General features: G+C 46.0%; 1 protein-coding gene across 6 annotated transcripts in view; it reads right to left on the bottom strand.

The window, feature by feature from the left end:
- Positions 1-1,815: 1,815 nt before the first annotated feature.
- SNX29 (sorting nexin 29) overlaps positions 1,816-20,191 on the bottom strand; it is a 196,132-nt gene continuing 177,756 nt past the window's right edge. For 4 of the 6 annotated variants that reach the window (XM_033166463.1, XM_033166462.1, XM_033166457.1 and 1 more), the window contains one exon: positions 1,816-2,204. In XM_033166463.1, the coding sequence (XP_033022354.1) occupies positions 2,075-2,204 (130 nt within the window). In that variant the 3' untranslated portion in view covers positions 1,816-2,074. Of the gene's footprint in view, positions 2,205-2,511; positions 2,766-20,191 lie in introns of those variants that run through there. The other 2 variants (XM_033166461.1, XM_033166460.1) reach the window with 2 other exon arrangements.

Genomic DNA, 20,191 nt, shown 5'->3' on the forward strand with positions numbered 1-20,191 from the left:
CTTTTTTCTTTTCTCCATTGCGAGTATTTGCAAACACTTCCTGTTAAATAATCCTGATGCAGGATGGTATCTGTGCATTTGGGGATCTGTGGTGCAGAGGGGAACCAGATCCATGTAATTCATGCACCGCGTAAGACAAAATTAGAATACTGCTATTATTTGAGCGGGGGGCCAAGCACCTAAAGTAACAGAGCAGATGCTGTCCCCTGAGTTCACTAGATGACATCGCAGGAGACCGCTGCCTCAGGAGAGCGAGGAAAATTCTCAGAGATGACTCACACCCCGGCCAGCACCTCTTTAATCTCCTACCTTTGGGCAGGAGATATAGAAGTATAGTCAGCCGCAACAATGGGTTAAAGAACAGTTTTTATCTGTGGGCTGTTGGGCTGCTGAATGGAAAACAAATAGTGGTGCAATTGACTTCCGAAAAGCACACAGAGTGCGAACAAGACTGAGTGTATGTGTGTGGGGGGGAGGGGGGCTTGTTCAATTTCACTGCACACAGGTGGTGTAGTGACAATAAAGGTTTGTTTGTTTGTTTGTTTGTTTGTTTATTATCGCCAGAAAAGTAGTGTTAGATCTGTGGAAGAAGGAGGGCGCTTGGGAAAGATGGGAGCACAGTGATCACAAAGTAGGACTGGGGCTCTACCGTTGGGTGGAATGAGGCACCTGCCTTCAACGGCACATGCTGTGTGTGCGCCAGGCAGCTTGCCCTCCATCCCTTAAGCTAGCGTGCTGCCCTCAGGTGCAGGATAGAACACAGTCCCATCACCAGTGTTGTAACAGGACTCAACCACGGACTGCTTGGTTTCTGTAAACATAATGTGAGAGATGCCGTCCTGTACTGCCTTGCTTGCAAAATGAGCCTAACATGATGCAACAGACCTGCTGTGCTGGTGCAAAGGGGTGAAAGGAATAGAGTTTATTCTTGATTTTTTTAAAAAAACAAAAACAAAACAGTGCTCACAAAGATGTAGTATTGGGTGAAGCTTATTATGGAAAGTAAAAAATAAAGCTACGGTGTCATTTGCTATCTATGGCAGTGCAAAGTGTGCGTGTAGCGAACCGCACTCCAGTTAAATCGTATTAGGATTCCGATCAGTCTTAACAACAGCTTCCCTTTCAGCTGTCCATGCCACATCCTTACCCGAAAACATTTCAGCGAAAGGTGACAAGCAACAGAGGCGCTTGCATTCAGAAGCCCTCAGCAGCGTCGCTTCATGTGCCTTAAGCAGGAAGCGGTGGAAAGAATAGCCTCAAGCGCCAACTTATTTTGGCACCGAGATTATTATTACTTTTAATAATAACATGCCACCAAGAAACCAATAATGGGAGTTCAGGCAAATCGCTGGGAAACTGTCTCAACTTCTGTAAAAATGCCCTCCCCACCACACTCGTCTATTGCCCTTGATCTCACCCACTGATACTAGCACATTCCTGGTTTCAGTGCAGCCCACCTCCCCTTAAATCATAGATATTTTGTTTGAGGAATCAATGGTGCCACAGGTTCATTTGTCATATGCCAGAGGATCTGACCAGAAACATCAACCAGGTTCCAACACTCCTGTTCCATTTTTGCCCAAGGAACAGTTGCTTGATTGGGGGGAGGGGGGAAGAAATGAGGCAGAAAATAAAATAAATACCCCAATAGTTCCAGCTGCAATTGTACTGCTGGAAAATGGCATCCTGGTGAATCCACAAGCCTTATGACGTTCCTTTGAGGATCTGAATGTAGAGCGATCGCATCAAAACTGCATAAACTCCCAATATATGAAAGGAGCTAGAGTGTGTCTCTTGAGAAGCCAAAGAAAATACGAACCAATCCTATTTATTTATTTTTAGTCCTGGGCCAAAAGGCCTCCGATTGTTTTGGAAAATGGTGGCCGCCTCAACTGTGACCTGTTTAATCAGAATAGGGACCCTTACGGCAGATGGTTCCCCTTCTGGCTATAAATTCAGTGCTGTTGTATTTTCTTTCTGCCCACAGGCTTGTGTCGTCAACTGCACAGGACAGAACCAAATCAAAAGGCAGCTTAAAGTACACGGTGCTAGTTGGTCCTAATTATCCAAAAAGTCAAAGGTCACCGCTCTGAGGCTCCGGGTTCCGTGGGTCTCTTTGATGGCTCCGAGACAGCCTTGGAAACCGGGTCGTCCCGCGCGGCCTGTTGCTTTTGCTTGCAGAATCTCCCGTGGGTTGGAAATCACTAAAAACAGGAAGGGGGGGGGGGGAAACAAGCCACAAACAAGTTCATACTGTGCATTAAACAAACCTGTATTCCCACCCACCCCGGTATGTGGGGAAAGCAGATATCAGAAAACAAATGTATGTGCTGATGTGTGTATTATCTATATCTACAATTAGTTTACTGGATCTGTACACTACTCACATAGTGACCTAGGGAATGGATTAATCAATTACACCATTATGTTCTTGCAAACACAATAATACAAAAAAATTAAAAAATACAAAACTCTATGGCCTGGAATTTGGAGGCCACACTATACCACCGGAAGTGATAGACAATACAAGAAACTGATGGTGCTCTGATGAACGTTGTGCTAATGATGGACCGATGTATTGATGCACAATGATACACATTAGTAATACACCCCCTTGAGGAGCTTCACAGTCTATTCTGACCTGCAATAGACCGACTTTCATGAATGAATTGCTTGAAAGGAACTTACTTGTCTACTACAAACAATTATTGGAAAAAATATTGCTTACCCAGCAGTCACTCACAGGCTACAGACTCCTCCGAAAACTACAGTATAAAAGGAATAAGGTTGTACTTTTCTTTGTTTTCTCAGTGGACTCCACAAGACTATTTTATGCCTCGTGCGCACGCACAGACACATGCACGGACACCATTTGAAACCTACCAAACTCCCCAAAGGATATGTGGGGTGGAGCGCAACTTAAAATGCCGTCACACATCACCACCCTTCTCCAGGTGCTGCCACACCCACATTAAATTTGAGGCGACCAACCCTTTTTGGCATCGGGGCCCTGCTGCCGGGGTACAGCTACTCTGAAGATGGCATGTCGACGATGGGTCTGGCCCAAAGGTGGGCATGGCTCAAGAGCTGGTGGAGCTTCCTCTCTGCCCAGCCCTATAATGGGGAGGAGAACCTTTCAGATGATTAATCCAAAGAATGGAGACAGTGCAATGTTGCCTGGCACTGGCGCCTTGGCTTGAAGGCCAGTGCAATCTGTGAGCCAGCAGTTTGCCACCGCTGCGTTAAATTAATGACCACAGCAACCTATCTAGAATCAATGCAAAAAAAACCCAAAAACATTTAAAATGGTACATTGATCCAATGCCAAGCAGACAGTTAACAGCATCACAACGATGACTCGAAAAGTGGTGGTAATCAAGAGCAATCAAAGGCTTGCAGGGTGGCAGGAAGCTTTCACCTGATGCCTCAAACTAAGAGACGTTAAAGGGAAGGCATACAAGGTGAAGTGTGTGGCTCTGAAAAAAAATCTCTTTGCTTACAGACCAGGTCTTTAAGAGCTGCTTCATCCTCAATACAGCAAGCCTAGTTACAGGTGGGTAGCCGTGTTGGTCTGCCATAGTCAAAACAAAATCGAAAATTCTTTCTAGTAGCACCTTAGAGACCAACTGAGTTTGTTCCTGGTATGAGCTTTCGTGTTTCCTGTTTCAGTGTATCTGAAGAAGTGTGCATGCACACGAAAGCTCATACCAGGAACAAACTCAGTTGGTCTCTAAGGTGCTACTAGAAAGAATTTTCGATTTTGTTTTGACAGCAAGCCTAGTTCAGGGTGATACATACTGTTGACCAGACATAGGCAAACTCGGCCCTCCAGATGTTTTGGGACTACAACTCCCATCATCCCTGACCACTGGTCCTGTAAACTAGGGATGATGGGAGTTGTAGTCCCAAAACATCTGGAGGGCCGAGTTTGCCTATGCCTGCTGTTGACTGAGGTTTACCACAAGGCATGACGTGATGCCAGGCGCTGCAAAGTCAGCATCGCTGGTAGATGTGCCAAGCACAATTTTTTGGAAGTGAGGTGCCAGCACTCCAATGCAATTCCATCTAGGGACGCAGGTGGCGCTGTGGTCTAAACCACTGATCCTCTTGGGCTTGTCAATTGGAAGGTTGGCGGTTTGAATCCCCACGATGGGGTGAGCTCCTCTTGCTGTCCCAGCTCCTGCCAACCTAGCAGTTCGAAAACACGCCAGTGCAAGTAGATAAATAGGTACCACTGTGGCGGGAAGATAAACAGTGTTTCTGTGTGCTCTGGTGTGATGGCCTGGGAGTCAGACTCTGATGCTGAACCTGAGGGATCCCAGCCTGCACAGGATTCCCCGCCTCCAGAACCAGCTGAGCCGGGGCCAGGGCTTGAGCCTGAAGGATCCCCACCTGTGCTGGATCCCCAGGTGCAGGCATCAGCAGAGTCTGCTCTGGCTCCTGATGGGAGGGAGGACCCATTGCCTGCAGGTGCTCCACTCCCAGCCTCTTCAGAGGAAGCAGAGGCATCCCCTGGGTCCAGTAACCCACCAGCCTCTCCTGAGCTACAGAGGCTCAGGGCAGAGAGGTGAAGGGAGTTAAGTGTCTGCAGGAGGAGTGCTCGCCTCCAGGCCCGGAGGAGAGGCGAGTCTCTGGAGGATCGGGACCGCCCTAAGCATAGGGCCAGATAAAAGCCAGCCAGACCCAGCCCAGGTTGCGTGAGCAACTTAGTTGCAAGCGTGTGCTCAACCTGCAACCTTGTGCCTGAACCTGCCTTGGACCTCGACCTGCTCCCTGCCTCGCTCCCCACCGGACTGACTTCCTTTGGACCCCTAGACCCAGGACTGGACTCGGACCTCGCTTCACGGACAAACCCTTGGGGCCAGCACAGTTGGCTTCTGTCACGGTGTTCCACTGCACCAGAAGCGGTTTAGTCATGCTGGCCACATGACCTGGAAAGCTGTCTGCGGACACATGCCAGCTCCCTCAGCCTGCAGCGAGATGAGCACCACACCCCATAGTTGCCTTTGACTGGACTTAACCGTCCGGGGGTCCTTTATCTTTTTTACTTGCAATCCCATCTACGCTTATCATTGAAAATTTCCATCTCTGCTTCAAAAAGAATACACAATAAAAAGCGCTCAGGGTTAAAAAGAAAGAAAGGAAGATCAGAATTAACGTTCTGTGGGAAAACCTTAATCATGTCGTATTTTTAACTAGCAACCACTAAAGCACCGAGTGCTTTCCTCCTGAACAACCAGGGAGCACATAAACATCAAAGAAAAATACAGGAAATTCACATCCATCACAATACTTTTAAGTAGAAACCAGTCCCTCTTGTGTAATAGCTGGCTTTACAAATTACCACTTTTATTGCTTTGCTTGCCTTTCAATAAAAATCAGGGCTGGGAGGGGGAAATTGCACCCTCCCTGGCAGTTGCTTAAGGCAAATGAATCTCTGCTCTCAGACTTCCAGGGCCTGGTGAGTCTCTCACCCATCACCAATTCTGAAATGCAGCAGTGCTACCAGCCTGACTCTGCAGGATCCCAGTAAATAATGTTGGGGCACAAACTACGAGCACTGCAGCTGCTGCTATAAAAATAATTCTGTGATGGCAGCGGACGGGGGGGGGGGGAGTGTAAGTTGCTCTGCTATGACATCCCATCAGAAAGCATGAACTTCACACTGCATGGAACACTTGACAGGATGCCCTCTTGAAGAGCTGCCCCAGCTCTCAGTGGACCAAGGAACACTTTACTGCTAACTGCATGATTTGCAAGGTTCCAGCCCCCCCCCCCCCGCAAACAGACAGTGCCAGGGTAGTGGTGGTGGAGGAGCAACTCTGAATCATGACCTTGGGAGGGGCTTTGAGGGGGTGTTAACTCTTTGCCCCGTGCTATGGTTCTGAGATAGACCACCAGCAGCAGCCCTGCACCTGCTATTTGCATGGGTGGAGGGAGTTCCAGCTGACTTAAAAAATAAAATAGAAATCTTGCACTCAATGGCAAAACAATGTAATGTGTAGTCTGGCGCTTTCCCACAGCTGACTTCAGTTTGTGCTTTGATACCCCCCCCCGCCCCATTCCATCATCCTATACATTTCATGGATGAAAACAGGGGCGTCCTTGGAAAACTCTTGGAATACGCTCATGCTAAGTGAAGATCACTGTCTGAGCCCAAGGGCTAGCCCATCCCATGATGAGGCAAGGTGAAGTGACCACCTTAGGCAGCAGGATCCACTGCATGGAGGGGGGCAGATCTGGCCTCCAAAGAACAGTATCAGCAGCGGCTGCAGCACACTTATTGGGGCCGGATCTGCTGCTTCCTCAGCACCCTGCCTCAGTGCTGCCTACACAGCAGCCTCTCGGTGAACAGGAGAAACTACTGGTCTCCCCCAGCAGCAGCTGTTTTCCTACCCCCTAAGGAAGAAGCTTGTTTTAACTAAAGTCAACCAGAATCTGAAACCATGGTTTCTTTTAGTTAACTTTTGTTAGAACAAACCATGCTTCCCTGAGTTTCTTGCAATGTAGAACGGTGGCCTGTTCTTAAAATTGAAGCTTCACTCTCATGTGCAAAGAGGAAGCCTGAGAGGTGCGCCACACTTCATTCCCTATCACCTGAACACATGGTCCATCTTTGAAGTGACCCCAAATGAAAAGGGGGAGGTCAGTTCTGCAGCCACTGAACAGGACTGCAAAGGGCTTGTGTTATACCCTCTGTCAGGTATAATGGAAAGACAGAGGCCAGGAACCCTGGTGTAATACTAATTATCTCCCCCCCTTCTTTTCTTTTTCTTTTTCTAAAAAGCAAGAACTCAACATACACATGTGCCCTCATCTCTCCCTTTAGCTTTTATCCCTGAGCATTTCATCAGTACAGTAGCTCCTCCTGCTGGTAAATTCATAAAACAACCTCAACCGTGGCCTAGGAAGAAGCCACTTGCCCGTTCTTTGGAATAAAACCAGTCTTTAAAAATCTGTTCTCCTGCCCCTTGAAGACAGAAAGGTACGAAAAGCAACACAGAATTTCTAAAGGGGAAAACCAGCGTCCTAATAAGAGCCAGACACAAGCAGAGTGTGCTGATGCTCAGAGTGGGTTCTTACTTCCTGTGTCATCATGAAATCAATAATGCCTTCTGTAAGTAGTCTTCATTGCAGACCAATACACTGGCAGAGCAATCCTGTGGACACTGAACTCAGAAGAGTATCCCAGTTTGTTCAGTTGAGCTTACCCACAGTTACACGTGCACAGTTCCAAGCTTTAGGTTGCAACCAGGAAGAAAATGAAAGCACATCCATCAGGCAGCAGGGTCCTTTGGGGGACAGCTTTCCTCTTCCAGCTGCTTTCTGGGGTGCAGCCCCCCATATGGGACAACTGCATATTCCTGCATTGCAGGGGGTTGGACTAGATGATCCTCAGGGTCCCTTCCAACTCTCTGAGTCTATAAATTCCATGAATGATAGCCACCCCAATGAAATCCCTTCACAACGGTCTCTGCTCATGCCGACAGCAACAGCTCTTGATGAGGAGACACTCAAAAGTTTTGGAAAACCAAATTAGGACTCTGCCTTAGACAGAAGCAAGCAAGGTCTTGCTCAAAGTGGGTTCAAAGCAGTTTTTTATTTTCTATGTACACCCCCTACTGGCTTCACACCTGTGATTTGGCATCCTGTTGGACATGAGCGTTATCATTTTAAGCTAACTTTTAGGAACAAGGTGGCTGGCCTGTGATTGCTGTCTTGCAGAGATCTGCACTGCTCCCATCACTGCTCAAAGGAGACCAAATGTGGTGATGTGGGAAGAAGACATTCAGAGCAGGAGGAGATTCAACAGAATTATTCTATTAGTGAGCCTGTAGTGGCATGAATTGGCTTCTTTTCCAATATTTTGGTGCTAACTGAGCTGCTTCCTGTTTTGTGCTTTCACCACTCTGGAATTCCCTTTGGGAAGGAAAATTGGGATGCATGCCAGGAATGAAATGGAAATGAAGAAATGAGGTCAAGCAGGTGAAGATAGTCAAAATGACCCTATTTATCCAAGACTCTTTTTCTACATTGTTTTTCACCTGATAGTTCAGTCCAGCTCTGCCCTTCATAACCCCCTCTCTCATTATACAATACAGTCGAAGAAGAGGAGGAGGAGGAGGAGGAGGAGGAGGAGGAGGAGGAGGAGGAGGAGGAGGAGTTTGGATTTGATACCCCGCTTTATCACTACCCTAAGGAGTCTCAAAGCGGCTAACAGTCTCCTTCCCCTTCCTCCCCCACAACAAACACCCTGTGAGGGAGGCTGAGAGACTTCAAAGAAGTGTGACTGGCCCAAGGTCACCCAGCAGCTTCATGTGGAGGAGCGGGGAATCGAACCCTGTTCACCAGATTATGAGTCCACTGCTCTTAACCACTACACCACACTGTCTCAGAGAAAAGAACATAGCATTAAGTTTATGGCATCATTTTACATGGTCTTAAAACATTGGCAGTCCATATAGGTTCTCCACAGACAGGTTTGTGAGGCTGGTGGGAGAGCTTTACTTTCTTTTTCTCCTGCGTATGAAAAGAATAACCAGGGGCTATAAAGGAAAATACCTTTGATGAAACCTGGTCTCCCTTCATACTCACTTGAAAGAAAACATTGGTGATTGGCATTCAGTGCTAGTCCTATACAGAATAGACCCATTGAAGTTAATGGACATTACTATTGAACTCCCCACCAAGGTTCATCTGGCACCTTCATTATACAGCTTCTGAAAAATGCTGAGGACACACTTTTTTTACCCTGGCTTTTAGGACCCACCTTATTTTTACGATTGCAAGTTGTCTTAAATTGTTTTTAAGCAGAGGAATCTTTTGTCCAACGTGGGGCTCAAACCCACGACCTGGAAATTAAGGGTCTCATGCTTTACCAACTGAGCTATCCCAGCTCATCCACTATAAAGAACATATTGTGCTTTAATACTGTAACCCACACTGGGACCTAAGGGCAAAGGGTGGATAATAAAAGACCAATAGCAACAAATGTTCATTAATTTCAATGGATCTCCTCTGAGCAGGACTCAAGTTGACTACAACCTGCTGAAATTAAGAAAATGCACAATGTACTCAACAGAAATTAGATTTACTGCCAACAAGAATTGCCACCCCCCATTTTCTCTTTCTCCCCACAGCCCCCCTCCCCAATGAGAACAGTTACAAGTAGCTGAATAGCATTTCGCACTGTTAGTGGCCAGATCTGCTTCCATGGAAACAAATGTTATATGGGCAAAAAAATAAGTAAAAAGCTTTAAAATGATTATGTTCTGTGTGTGTGTGTGTGTGTGTGTGTGTGTGTTTTAAGAAACCCTGTGTTTTATCTATCAAATCACACTACTTCCATATGGTCTAGGAAGCAGGAGGGGGAAACCTGTCAACATCTAACCTTGAGCCCTCCAACTTCCCCCTCACTCCAAAAGAAAAAAAAATAATTGCAGGAGGAGGAGAAGGAGGAAACCTCAATGTATTTCCCTTCTGGACTTTTCTTTCTTGGACAGATGCAAGGCTTTCATGGAGGATAACAATGGCTACTAGCCACAAGGGAAATGTTCTGCCTCCGCTGTCAGAGGCAGTGGCTGGGAATCGTAAGTGGGTTTTCTTTATTTCTTTCATGAAATCTACAGACTGCTGATGGCAAGAAAGAAAAATAACCTGAAATCAGTTTACAAAGAGAATGAAACAATAAAATTAGCAATAAAACAGTGGAAAACAGCTATTCAAACCATTCAGAAAGTAATTTTTAACCTCTCCCTTTCCCAGCAGGAGAGTCACTGCTGCTTACTGGGAGGAGAGGTGAGCTAGTGGGAAGATCAGTGCGGTGCAAACACACCAAAAAAGCCAATCCGCTGCTCCTTGCTGGTGCATCTGCACCATGCCACCCTCCCTACTGTCTTGTTCCGGTAAGGCCGCAGAATATTGAGGTGGCATGTTTTTACCTGAAAATACCCAAGACTTCCTGCACACAAAGCATGTGCTATACCGTTAAGCTATAGCCTGTCCCCATGCATATGTTCTGCCCCCGTTGGAATGTTGCTGAACTGCAACTCCCATCAGTCCCAGCAAGCATGGTCAATGGCCCAGGATGATGGGATTTGTAGTTCAGCAAATTCTGGAGGGCCAAAGGTTCTCCGCACCTGATGTAAGGGAGCATCCAAATATTAATGCTTAAGCAAACCTGAGACCTTATTCTCCTGAATAATCCTATGTGCAATTTATTATGGTGATATCCTAATTGTTGCCTTTCCTGGCTTTCTTCGTTTTACAATGGAGCTGTTAATTTGTTTTTTTATTGGATTTGCTTTTATGGGTTCTGCCATTGTTTGTGTATCTGTACATTTGCATTATCGTTTTATTTCATTGTTCCCCACTCTGATATCGAAATATTCAATGAAGAGTGAGTTATAAAATAAAATAAATAAAACAAATTGTAGGTTTTAACAACTTCAAAATGGATGCACAACTGGAAAATACATGGGATGTGTGTTCAGTTTAAAGGAAGCGGCTATGTCCAGTGTCCACTGTCAGAGGCAGCATGACTTCTGAATGCCAGTTGTTGGGAATCCCTGGTGGGGTGAGTGCTGCTGCTCTCAGGTCCGGCTTACTGGTTACTCCTGAGGACCTGGTTGGCCATGGTAAGAGTAGAATGCTGGACTAGGTGGGCCTTTGGCCTGATCCAGCAGGGCTCTTTTTAGGTTCAGGGACTTCTTGATTTGAACCTTCCCTCTTAAACAGCTGCACACAAGCTTTTTGATAGACCTCAAGTGGGATGGAAGGCAGTGAACTGGTTTAACAGGGCAATAATCCAAAGCTCCTCATCTCCAGCACTAGTTAGCAGTTGTCACTAGTTCAGGCAGCAAAGACCTCCTGCCACGGCAATCAATTCCTTCCTCCCACCAGCCATTGTTTCGGCTCATAAGTGTTCTTGATTATTATGGGCCCAGCCTTTGTTCTGATTGCCAATTCTGCTCCTTCCTCTTTTATCACGGTGCCATGTTCTGCCTGAGGTGCATCTGCAAGGTAACTGCTTTAGGAAGAAGGCTTTCCCCCATCTCACTCCCCATTCCATCCTGGACCCACATTGTGCATTCAGTGCCCTGGGCTTGCTCTTCAAGCTGTGATGTTCAGCACAGTAGTGCATCTCCAAGGAAGACATCAGTAGGCGAAGTAAATCAAAGGCCAAAGATTTCAAGGAACACAGAAATCTGCCTTCTATCAGGTCAGACTTTTGTCCACCCAGCCCAGTATTGGGTTGTATTCAGCTAAATTAAATTCATGGGCCTGAGTTAGCCATGTCTATTATTTCAGTGGGTCTCCTATGAGCTAAACTAGTATTGGATACAACCCATAGTTTCTCATCCCTGCCAGTGGCTTCCGCAGGTTTCAGGGAGACGGCAGCTCTTATTACCTGCTACTCATTACCTCCTGAAAGGAACCACCCCAGACACTGTGGTCTTCATCAGAGCCCCTCACCGGGTGCCCCACCCAAGGAAGGCATGAAAGGGGGCCACATGAGAACAGGTCTTTTCTGTGATGCTCCCTACCTGCGGAATGCTCTCTCCAGGGAAATGCACCTGGGGCCATCATTATTGGTTCGTATACACCAAGAAAAGACACTGCTATTCACTCAGACCTTTGGTAACTTAAGCTGGCCTCTACAGTGCTGCTGATCTTTGAGTTGGGTGGAATGGGACCTGTCCATATTGTGTTATCAAATGAGCATTTTAGGTACTTTGTATCATACTTTGTGCTTTCAAAAAAAGTTTTAAATTGAATTATATCTGTTTATTTTATCTTTTACATCATCATAAACTTTATTGCACTAGCCAAGGCCATGGCATCATTCACAGAGGAAACAAAAAGAAAAACAACAATGACCATAAAAACCATAAACACATCAGGCACTGCAAATACAATAAACCACGGTCACGTCTCCTAGAAATTATTTGTTGCATACGATAGAATAGCAGGGGGTTCTCAGATACAATGTGCCAGCTTAAATGTCCGAATCACCTTTGCAACTGACCGCTATTATATCTAGTTCTTTTCTCCTGATCTTCTTAGCTGTCGGCGCATATAGTGCTACCTTATAAGTTACGAAGCCAAGTTTTATCTTGTTAAGTCACATTGAGACTTTTTGGTATTAAAGAACTAGCAAATGTTAAAACTTCTTTAAACTGTAGATGCCAGGGATTGAAGCCTAGGACATTTTGTATACAAAGCATGCACTCTTCCATTATGGTCTCTTCTAACTCCTCTAATGGTGCTGGAGGAGACTGCAAGAAGATCAAACCTATCCATTCTGAAGGAAATCAGCCCTGAGTGCTCACTGGAAGGACAGATCCTGAAGTTGAGGCACTGATACTTTGGCCACCTCATGAGAAGAGAAGACTCCCTGGAAAAGACCTTGATGTTGGGAAAGATGGAGGGCACAAGGAGAAGGGGACAACAGAGGACAAGATGGTTGGACAGTGCTCTCGAAGCTACCAACGTGAGTCTGACCAAATTGCAGGAGGCAGTGGAAGACAGGAGTGCCTGGCGTGCTCTGGTCCATGGGGTCACGAAGAGTCGGACACGACTAAACGACTAAACAACAACAACTCCTCTAATTGTGGTGGTATACTTGTGTTCAACGAGGCTGATGGACCTTTGCCACTCACATTAGGCTGGGATGGAGTGAGCTGCTGGTATTTAGAAGCGTAGTGGCTAGGTGGGAGACCCAGTGGCCACATAAAGAGTTTGGGGGCGGGGCATGTCCAACCCCTGGGCCTGAGCTTCTCCAGGCCTGATCTACACGGTGCATGTACACAGTTGCATTACTTCATTTTTCCCAACTATCCCTGTTTGTTCCAAAAGGGTGATGGCCTAATGCCAACACCAACAGCCCAGAGTAATACTCTCGGGAGGTCAAATTCACTGCATCAGTGTTATCTGCTGAACTTAGGTGTACTGTGGTAATTATGTTGCACAAAGGAAATCTTTGCACATAGTACATTACAGTCATACCTCGTGTTACGTACGCTGTGGGGTGCGTACATTCGGGATACGCACCACGGTGACCTGGAAGTAACGGAACGGGTTACTCCTGGGTTCGCAGCGTCCACATGCACAGAAGCGTGCGATGATGTCACGTGCATGCACAGAAGCGCTGAATCGCGTTGCGCACTTGCGCAGACGCGGCACTTCATGATATGCACATCGCAGGTTATGAACGGGGCTCCGGAATGGATCCCATTCGTAACCAGAGGTATCACTGTACCCTGAAATGGAGAGAGATTTTTTTAAAAAAAATTTTTAATTTTATTTCATTTTCTATTTTACCAAAGACTAACAAAAAAAACTACACACAACAAAAAAGTGACAAAAAAACAAACATTACAATTACCGCAAACATATTTTACACACAAATCAGCAAGCTTTATTGTCATCATACATTCAAAAAACGAGATGGCAAAAAAAAATTACACTTACACATATGTTTTAAAGAAAAACCTAATGATTGTCTTAACGCGCAAGACTTTGTAGTTTCCTAATGACTTAGGAACAGGAAAATATTTAAACCAAAAATTTTCCTCTCCTACATCTTTTCTTCTTCTTTTCTTTCCCTTCCTCCCTCTCCTCCTTCAATTCCATTGTCCCTTCCCCCTCTTCTCTCCTTTCTTTTGTTCCAAGACTTGTGCGCCTTCGTTTCTTATCTTGACTTCCCTTATTTTTTAAAAAGGTATTGACGCAGTCACAGCGCTGTCAGGCGAGGAATGTCCAGAGTGAGGCATTAACTCTTTATGGTCAAAAGTACACTTACAAGTTAGGGGAAGGCATGTTCATTCAACCTACGTGCCTCAGCTACCCCCATGGTGTGCACCTGATGAGGGAGTTGCCGTAACACAAAGGCCCTGCTCTCTAGGTAAAGGTAAAGGACCCCTGGACAGTTAAGTCCAGTCAAAGGCGACTCTGGGGTTGCGGCGCTTATCTCGCTTTCAGGCTGAGGGAGCCGGCGTTTGTCCACAGAAAGCTTTCTGGGTCATGTGGCCAGCATGACTAAACCGCTTCTGGTGCAACGGAACACTGTGACGGAAACCAGAGCGTACGGAAATGCCATTTACCTTCCCACCGCAGTGGTACCTATTTCTCTACTTGCACTGGCATGTTTTCGAACTGCTAGGTTGGCAGGAGCCTGCTCTCTACCTCATCTTATATATCTCCCCCATCGGAGCTGCATGCAAGCAGCTGCGGACCCAGTCTGCACGTAACCTGTTTCTGCTCCTCCCACTTCACTCATCTATTGGTTCTGGGAGACAGTGGAACAGGAGAGGTGAAGGCAGGAGGAGCAGAAGGAAGTGTGGAAGCCCTTGACTCTACACCAGGCATAGGCAAACTCTGGCCCTCCAGATGTTTGGGACTACAATTCCCACCATCCCTAGCTAACAGGACCAGAGGTCAGGGATGATGGGAATTGTAGTCCCAAACATCTGAAGGGCCGGAGTTTGCCTATGCCTGCTCTACACCAGCCTGACTTATATCTCCCACCTCCTGCTCCTGTTCTTCATTCTTCAATCCTGCAGCTTCTCCTGCCTCTGACTCTCACCTCCTGGCTGTTACAGGCTCCCTTGAGTCACTGATCCCTTCTTCCAAGTCCATCTCCAACCCCGCTTCTCCTGGTGCCCATTCCTCAGTATCCAGCCACCACTGCTCCCTGACACTGACTAAGGTTCTGGAAGGTTCCTAAGCTACCCTCTTGTGAAGACACAGATACTGTATGTCATCGAGCTGCTTTTACACAAACTATCTGAAGACCCCTTCCCCTCTGTGTTTGCATGGCGCCTGCATACAAAGACAGACGGAGCGTGCCCGCCTTAATTACCTATTTAACTTTTAAACAGTCTATAGCCAATCTGTCTGGTATTAAGGGAAAACAGAAGGAACACGATGAGACAGAGCCGTTAAAAATGTTTTTAGAAGCTTCTCTCCAGAAAGAATTACTACTCTAAAAAAAGAAAATAAAAAGATACCATCAAGTACAGAATAGGAAACGCTGCAAATGCAATGCTTCACAACAGTTGAGAAAGCGACGTGCCTACCTATGGAGCTCCAGGGGCAAGGGGGGAAGGAAGATGTTTGACATCTTTACTGATGCTATGCATCTTGCTTCACAGAGTACCCTACTCGCTCTATGGGGTTCTATGGACAATTTTGCCGTACAATTTTTAAAAAAGAAATCAAAGAAGCCATAAAATTAAAATTAAAATTAAACTTCCTACAGCATCTAGGACAGCACATCACCATTGCTACAGTGGGCAGAAATACCATTCAGTGGTCCGGCAAGACCCTCAGCAATTTTCAAGTGGGCTAAGGGGAGGGGTGGAGTTTGGGAACCACTGGCCTATTCTGATTGGCTTTGGACAGTCCTGGAGGAAAAAAATGGAGGTCTTAGAGACTGATTCAACAACATATGGAGAGGGCCAGTTGGGGTGGGCTGGAGTAGTCAGGTAGACGGTCTCCAGCAGAAGTCTTCTCCATGCCTGAATCTTGAGAACATCTCCCTCAGCCCTGCCTACTACTAAGATGCAAGGGATGGAACCTTCAACCCCAGGAAAGAAGCACTTGTTTAACTGAGAGAGTTACATGCAAATTTAAGCATATGTCAGTATAAATACCCATCACTAAAGATGCTTTCTCGCACACAGTTAAAAATGCTCATCTTCTAAAACAGTCATAGGGAAAAGGCAGGGCAAATTGTTCCACTTTGTTGCTCCCCCTTCTCAGAATACACTGTTTGTTTGTCAATTTTTTGTTTCGCCCTTCCTCCCAAAGGAGCACAGGGCAGCAAGCAAGAGGTGATAAAACAAAAACAAAAACAAAACATATTGAAAAATAATTCCAGTGCAGATAAAGACTGGGAAATATCTCTACCTAAAATAATTTGGCCACCTCATGAGAAGAGAAGACTCCCTGGAAAAGACCCTGATGTTGGGAAAGATGAAGGGCGCAAGGAGAAGGGGACGACAGAGGATGAGATGGTTGGACAGTGTTCTCGAAGCGAATGGCATGAGTTTGGCCAAACTGCGGGAGGCAGTGGAGGATAGGCGTGCCTGGTGTGCTCTGGTCCATGGGGTCATGAAGTGTCGGACACGACTGAACGACAACAACAAAATACTTGTTGGAAGAAGAAGGTCTTCAGAAAACACAACAGAGATGGTGCCTGTTTAGAAGTCACGGGGAGGGAATTCCAAAGGGTAAGTCCCACAATGCTAAAGACTGAATTTCTAGATTGTGTGGAACGGACCTCCTGATACGATGGCATCTTCAGGATATAAGCAGTGAGATGATCTTTCAGGTATCCTGCTCCCAAGCTGTTGAAGGCTTTATACACCAAAACCAGCACCTTGAACTTAGCCTGGTAACTAACCGGCAGCCACAAAGCACTCACATTGTGTTGGCACCCACAATGATTAGGCAGCTCAGCCTGCAGATCAGGGATGTGGAACCTCTGGTTCTTCAGATGTTATTGGACTCCAACTCCCACCAGGCCCAGCCAACATGATTGACACAATAGTCAAAGATGGAGGGAGCTGTAGTTCAACAACATCTGGAGGGCCACAGTTTCCTCATTTCCTCTGTAGATCTTCCAGATGGGAGGGCTCAGGACTCATGCTGGAAACAAGAGTTCTTTTTCTAGTTGCCTGATCTGTTACAGCTCTTGCAAATTTGTTGGTGGGTATGCTAACCACAATAGAGTTCTGTTTTGGGCAGTGGGGAAAGCTTCACTTAAGAGAGGCTGGCACTCTCCAAAACAGCAGACTGAATGTTTGCCATAGTAAGTTGTTTCCAATGTTATCCCTACACAGTGTAGACCCACTGAAGTTAATAAGCATGACTACATAACTCTGAGCAGGACTTAGCTGGAGACACCCCAGTATTTCTGAAGACATTGCATGTGATGTTCATCCTTAACAAGGGCTTTCTCCACCAGCAGCCCAGAATTGACCCTGTGCAAGATCTGATGTGTACAGAAACATGTATTGCTAGGATATAATACCAGAAAACAAGCTGGGGCAAATGTTCCTCTTCTATTAATCTCCCCACAAAGGAAGCACTTCTGTCGCTACATAAATCAAAGCATGACTCCATGTAAGACAAGTCATTAAATCCAAGAGACAGTGACCTAGCCAACCACCTTCCACCACCACTTCAGGAACAGAAATAACCTTCCCAGCCTTTGCAAACTTGATGCCCTACAAATGTTTTGGACTATAACTCTTATCAGCTCTAGCCAGCATGGCTCTGCTTGCCTGGGGCTGATTGGAGCTTCAGTATGAAACATATAGAGGTGCCAGGCTGACCTACAACAAGAAGGTGAGAGCATCCTTTCAGGTACAGAACATGTTCTTTCCTGATGCTATCTAATATGCTTGAACATCTGCGTTTGGTGTCATTTGGAAGCTCTCAAACACTATTTTGAACATTGGCTGGTCCTGATAACAATATTTTCATGCATCCCGTGATTATTATTATTTTTGCCACAGAGTGTCTGTTCTGTTTTGCACACTGGAAAACAACGGGCGCAAAGAGGTTAACATTACAAACACACATCATGCCGGCCCCATTTGACATTATGGTGCAGACCATTCAATTGTCTCTTGTGAAAGCAGCCTCAGGGCTCATTACACATTATAGTTCTGCCTAGAAAATTATTATATCCCACTGACTTCCCCCGCTGTTTGATATTGCAGAGCAGATGCTCTATCTATCAAAGTTTCCACTAAGAAAAGTGCATGCCCTTTGCCAGCCAAGGTTGTGATAGGAACCAGCCAGTGTTATTCCCTGCAGAGTTATACAGGAACCTGCTATGAACTGGACCCAAATGCTCTCTGTTCACTGGCCTAATTCTTAGCAAATGGTTCTGCACATCAAAGGAAGCTCAAACTTCTCCACAATGCAGGGCAAGCACTGAAATTGGTGAACTACAAGGTCTCCTATTCCAGGCTGAAGCGCATAGGGGTGCTTTGGCTTTGCACCAGCAAAGCATGGCAAGAGTACAAAATAACCAGTGTGTCATTAAGACCATGGGCAGTTCACTGAGAGTCTGGATGCAAGCTAAATTAAGAAGAAGATAATTCAAGACTGTGGCTTCAGGACAGGCTAGAGCCAACTGGAAGCTTAAGTAGTTATGTGGCAAAATGGATGTGCCCAGCTACACGTCCTCAGAGCAAAATTGCTCGGGTTCAAAAGAGTGCTCTTCTATTCTGAAGGCATGCCCAACCAATCACATTCATCTTGTCAAAGGACTCCTCCACGGATAGGCTCTTATCGGGGGGTGGGGAACCTGTGGCACTTCAGATGTTGCTGGACTCCAACTCCCATCAACCCAAGCCAACATGTCCAATGATTAGGGACGATGGGAACGGGCAACATCTGGAGGGTGACAGGTTCCCCACCCTGTTGCTTAAGTCCTGGCAATGACACAAATCAGTTCCTGAAACGCTTGAAGGTCTCCTGTGTAAAAGAAAAAGCAAATCTCTACAGGGCAAGTTAAACTATTTGGATATACTTTTTTATGCTTCAAGCAGGGTCCTAACGCAAAAAGTATGCAACACCTTCTGGTGGCAAAGTTATTTCAAAGAGCTGAAACAAGGGAAAGCAGCCTATTTTATTTCCAGTTGAGCTCAATGGATGAAATTTTTATAAGATGGGCATGCCCCCCCCATCAAATTGGCCCAGCAAATGCTAGTAAAAGAAAATCACAAGAGAAAAGAGCTACATAGGTACAAATGCAATGTCCATGTGTGGACAAAGCCTAGCATAAGTTCAGGTCGTATGTGTCCAGAGAAACAAATTAGAGTCTTCAATTTTAATCAAAAAGCTTAGGTTTTTTATGAAAGTCACACGTGAGGAGCCTACTAAAGGGAAGCCTGCGATGATCAAAACGTGCTTTTATCATCCGGCACGTCTTTGAGGTCAAGCCAGTCCTTCAAATAAAAGTTGTTTCAGCTGCTTTAGTGAACTAACCTCATAACGTGAATGGGCCTGACATCAGCAAATACGTAAGACACTGGCAGGAAGCTATGTAAAAAGAGATCAGATTTCTATTGTATTCCAAGCTGAAAGCAGAAATGGAGGGGTGGCAGAAAGAGGGGAGAAGCTGGACTCTGCCCTGGTTTTAAAGAAAAAGAGAGGATAACATTTTGACAATGCCATTCTGTTAAGCACAACTAGTATTCAGGGACATTGACCTAGAGGCCCTAGAACAGGGGTCAGCAACCTTTTTCAGCCGTGGGCCAGTCCACCGTCCCTCAGACCTTGTGGGGGGCCAGACTATATTTTGAAAAAAATAATAACGAACTAATTCTATGCCCCACAAATAACCCAGAGATGCATTTTAAATAAAAGCACACATTCTACTCATGTAAAAACACCAGGCAGGCCCCACAAATAACCCAGAGATGCATTTTAAATAAAAGGACACATTCTACACATGTAAAAACACGCTGATTTCCAGACCGCCTGCGGGCCAGATTGAGAGGGCGATTGGGCCGCATCCAGCCCACGGGCCTTAGGTTGCCCTAGAAAAACAGTGCTTCTCATGGGCTTCTATTTGTCCAGTAGTGGCATGTGGACCATTTAAGGACTGCCTTTCAGCATCATTCTGTCCTTCTAACAGCCCACCAGCCAAGGCTTAAGCCTCTTGGCTTCTCCCCTAGGTTCTGGTGCCCACCTTCTCACGAGCAGGTGATCTTTCATTTTTGCTCTAAGGAAAGAAAGTGGAGAGTGGGTGGGTGATGGACTGGCAGTGGAACAGGACAAGGGATACTGTGCTTGTCAGAAGAGAAAAGGTTGCTCCAGGGTTAAGACCTGGAAGTCAAATTAAGCAGATATGATAACTGGTCCCACTTGCCTGAGTCCACCACTGCTGCTCTGCAGCAGAGAAGAGAGAGAGAGAGAGCTGTGTCACTTGCAATGCCGATGCTAAAAGCAGCATAGTGCCTGAATGAGATGACAAGAAGGCAGACTTTGGAGCCAGGTCTTTCTTGCAGTGAAAGCAGCTGCTCTCAACATCCTGTCATTTCCCATTTAAAGAGCCAGAAGAGAACATATACACTTGTGTTCTCTCTCTCCCCACTCTCCAGTCCTTTAAGTCCAGGAAAAAATGTGAGTGCATAGCCTTTCGTTGCTATAAAGCAGGGATGGGCCA

This window comes from Lacerta agilis, chromosome 13 (assembly GCF_009819535.1).
Source record: "Lacerta agilis isolate rLacAgi1 chromosome 13, rLacAgi1.pri, whole genome shotgun sequence".
NCBI classification, from domain to species: domain Eukaryota; kingdom Metazoa; phylum Chordata; class Lepidosauria; order Squamata; family Lacertidae; genus Lacerta; species Lacerta agilis.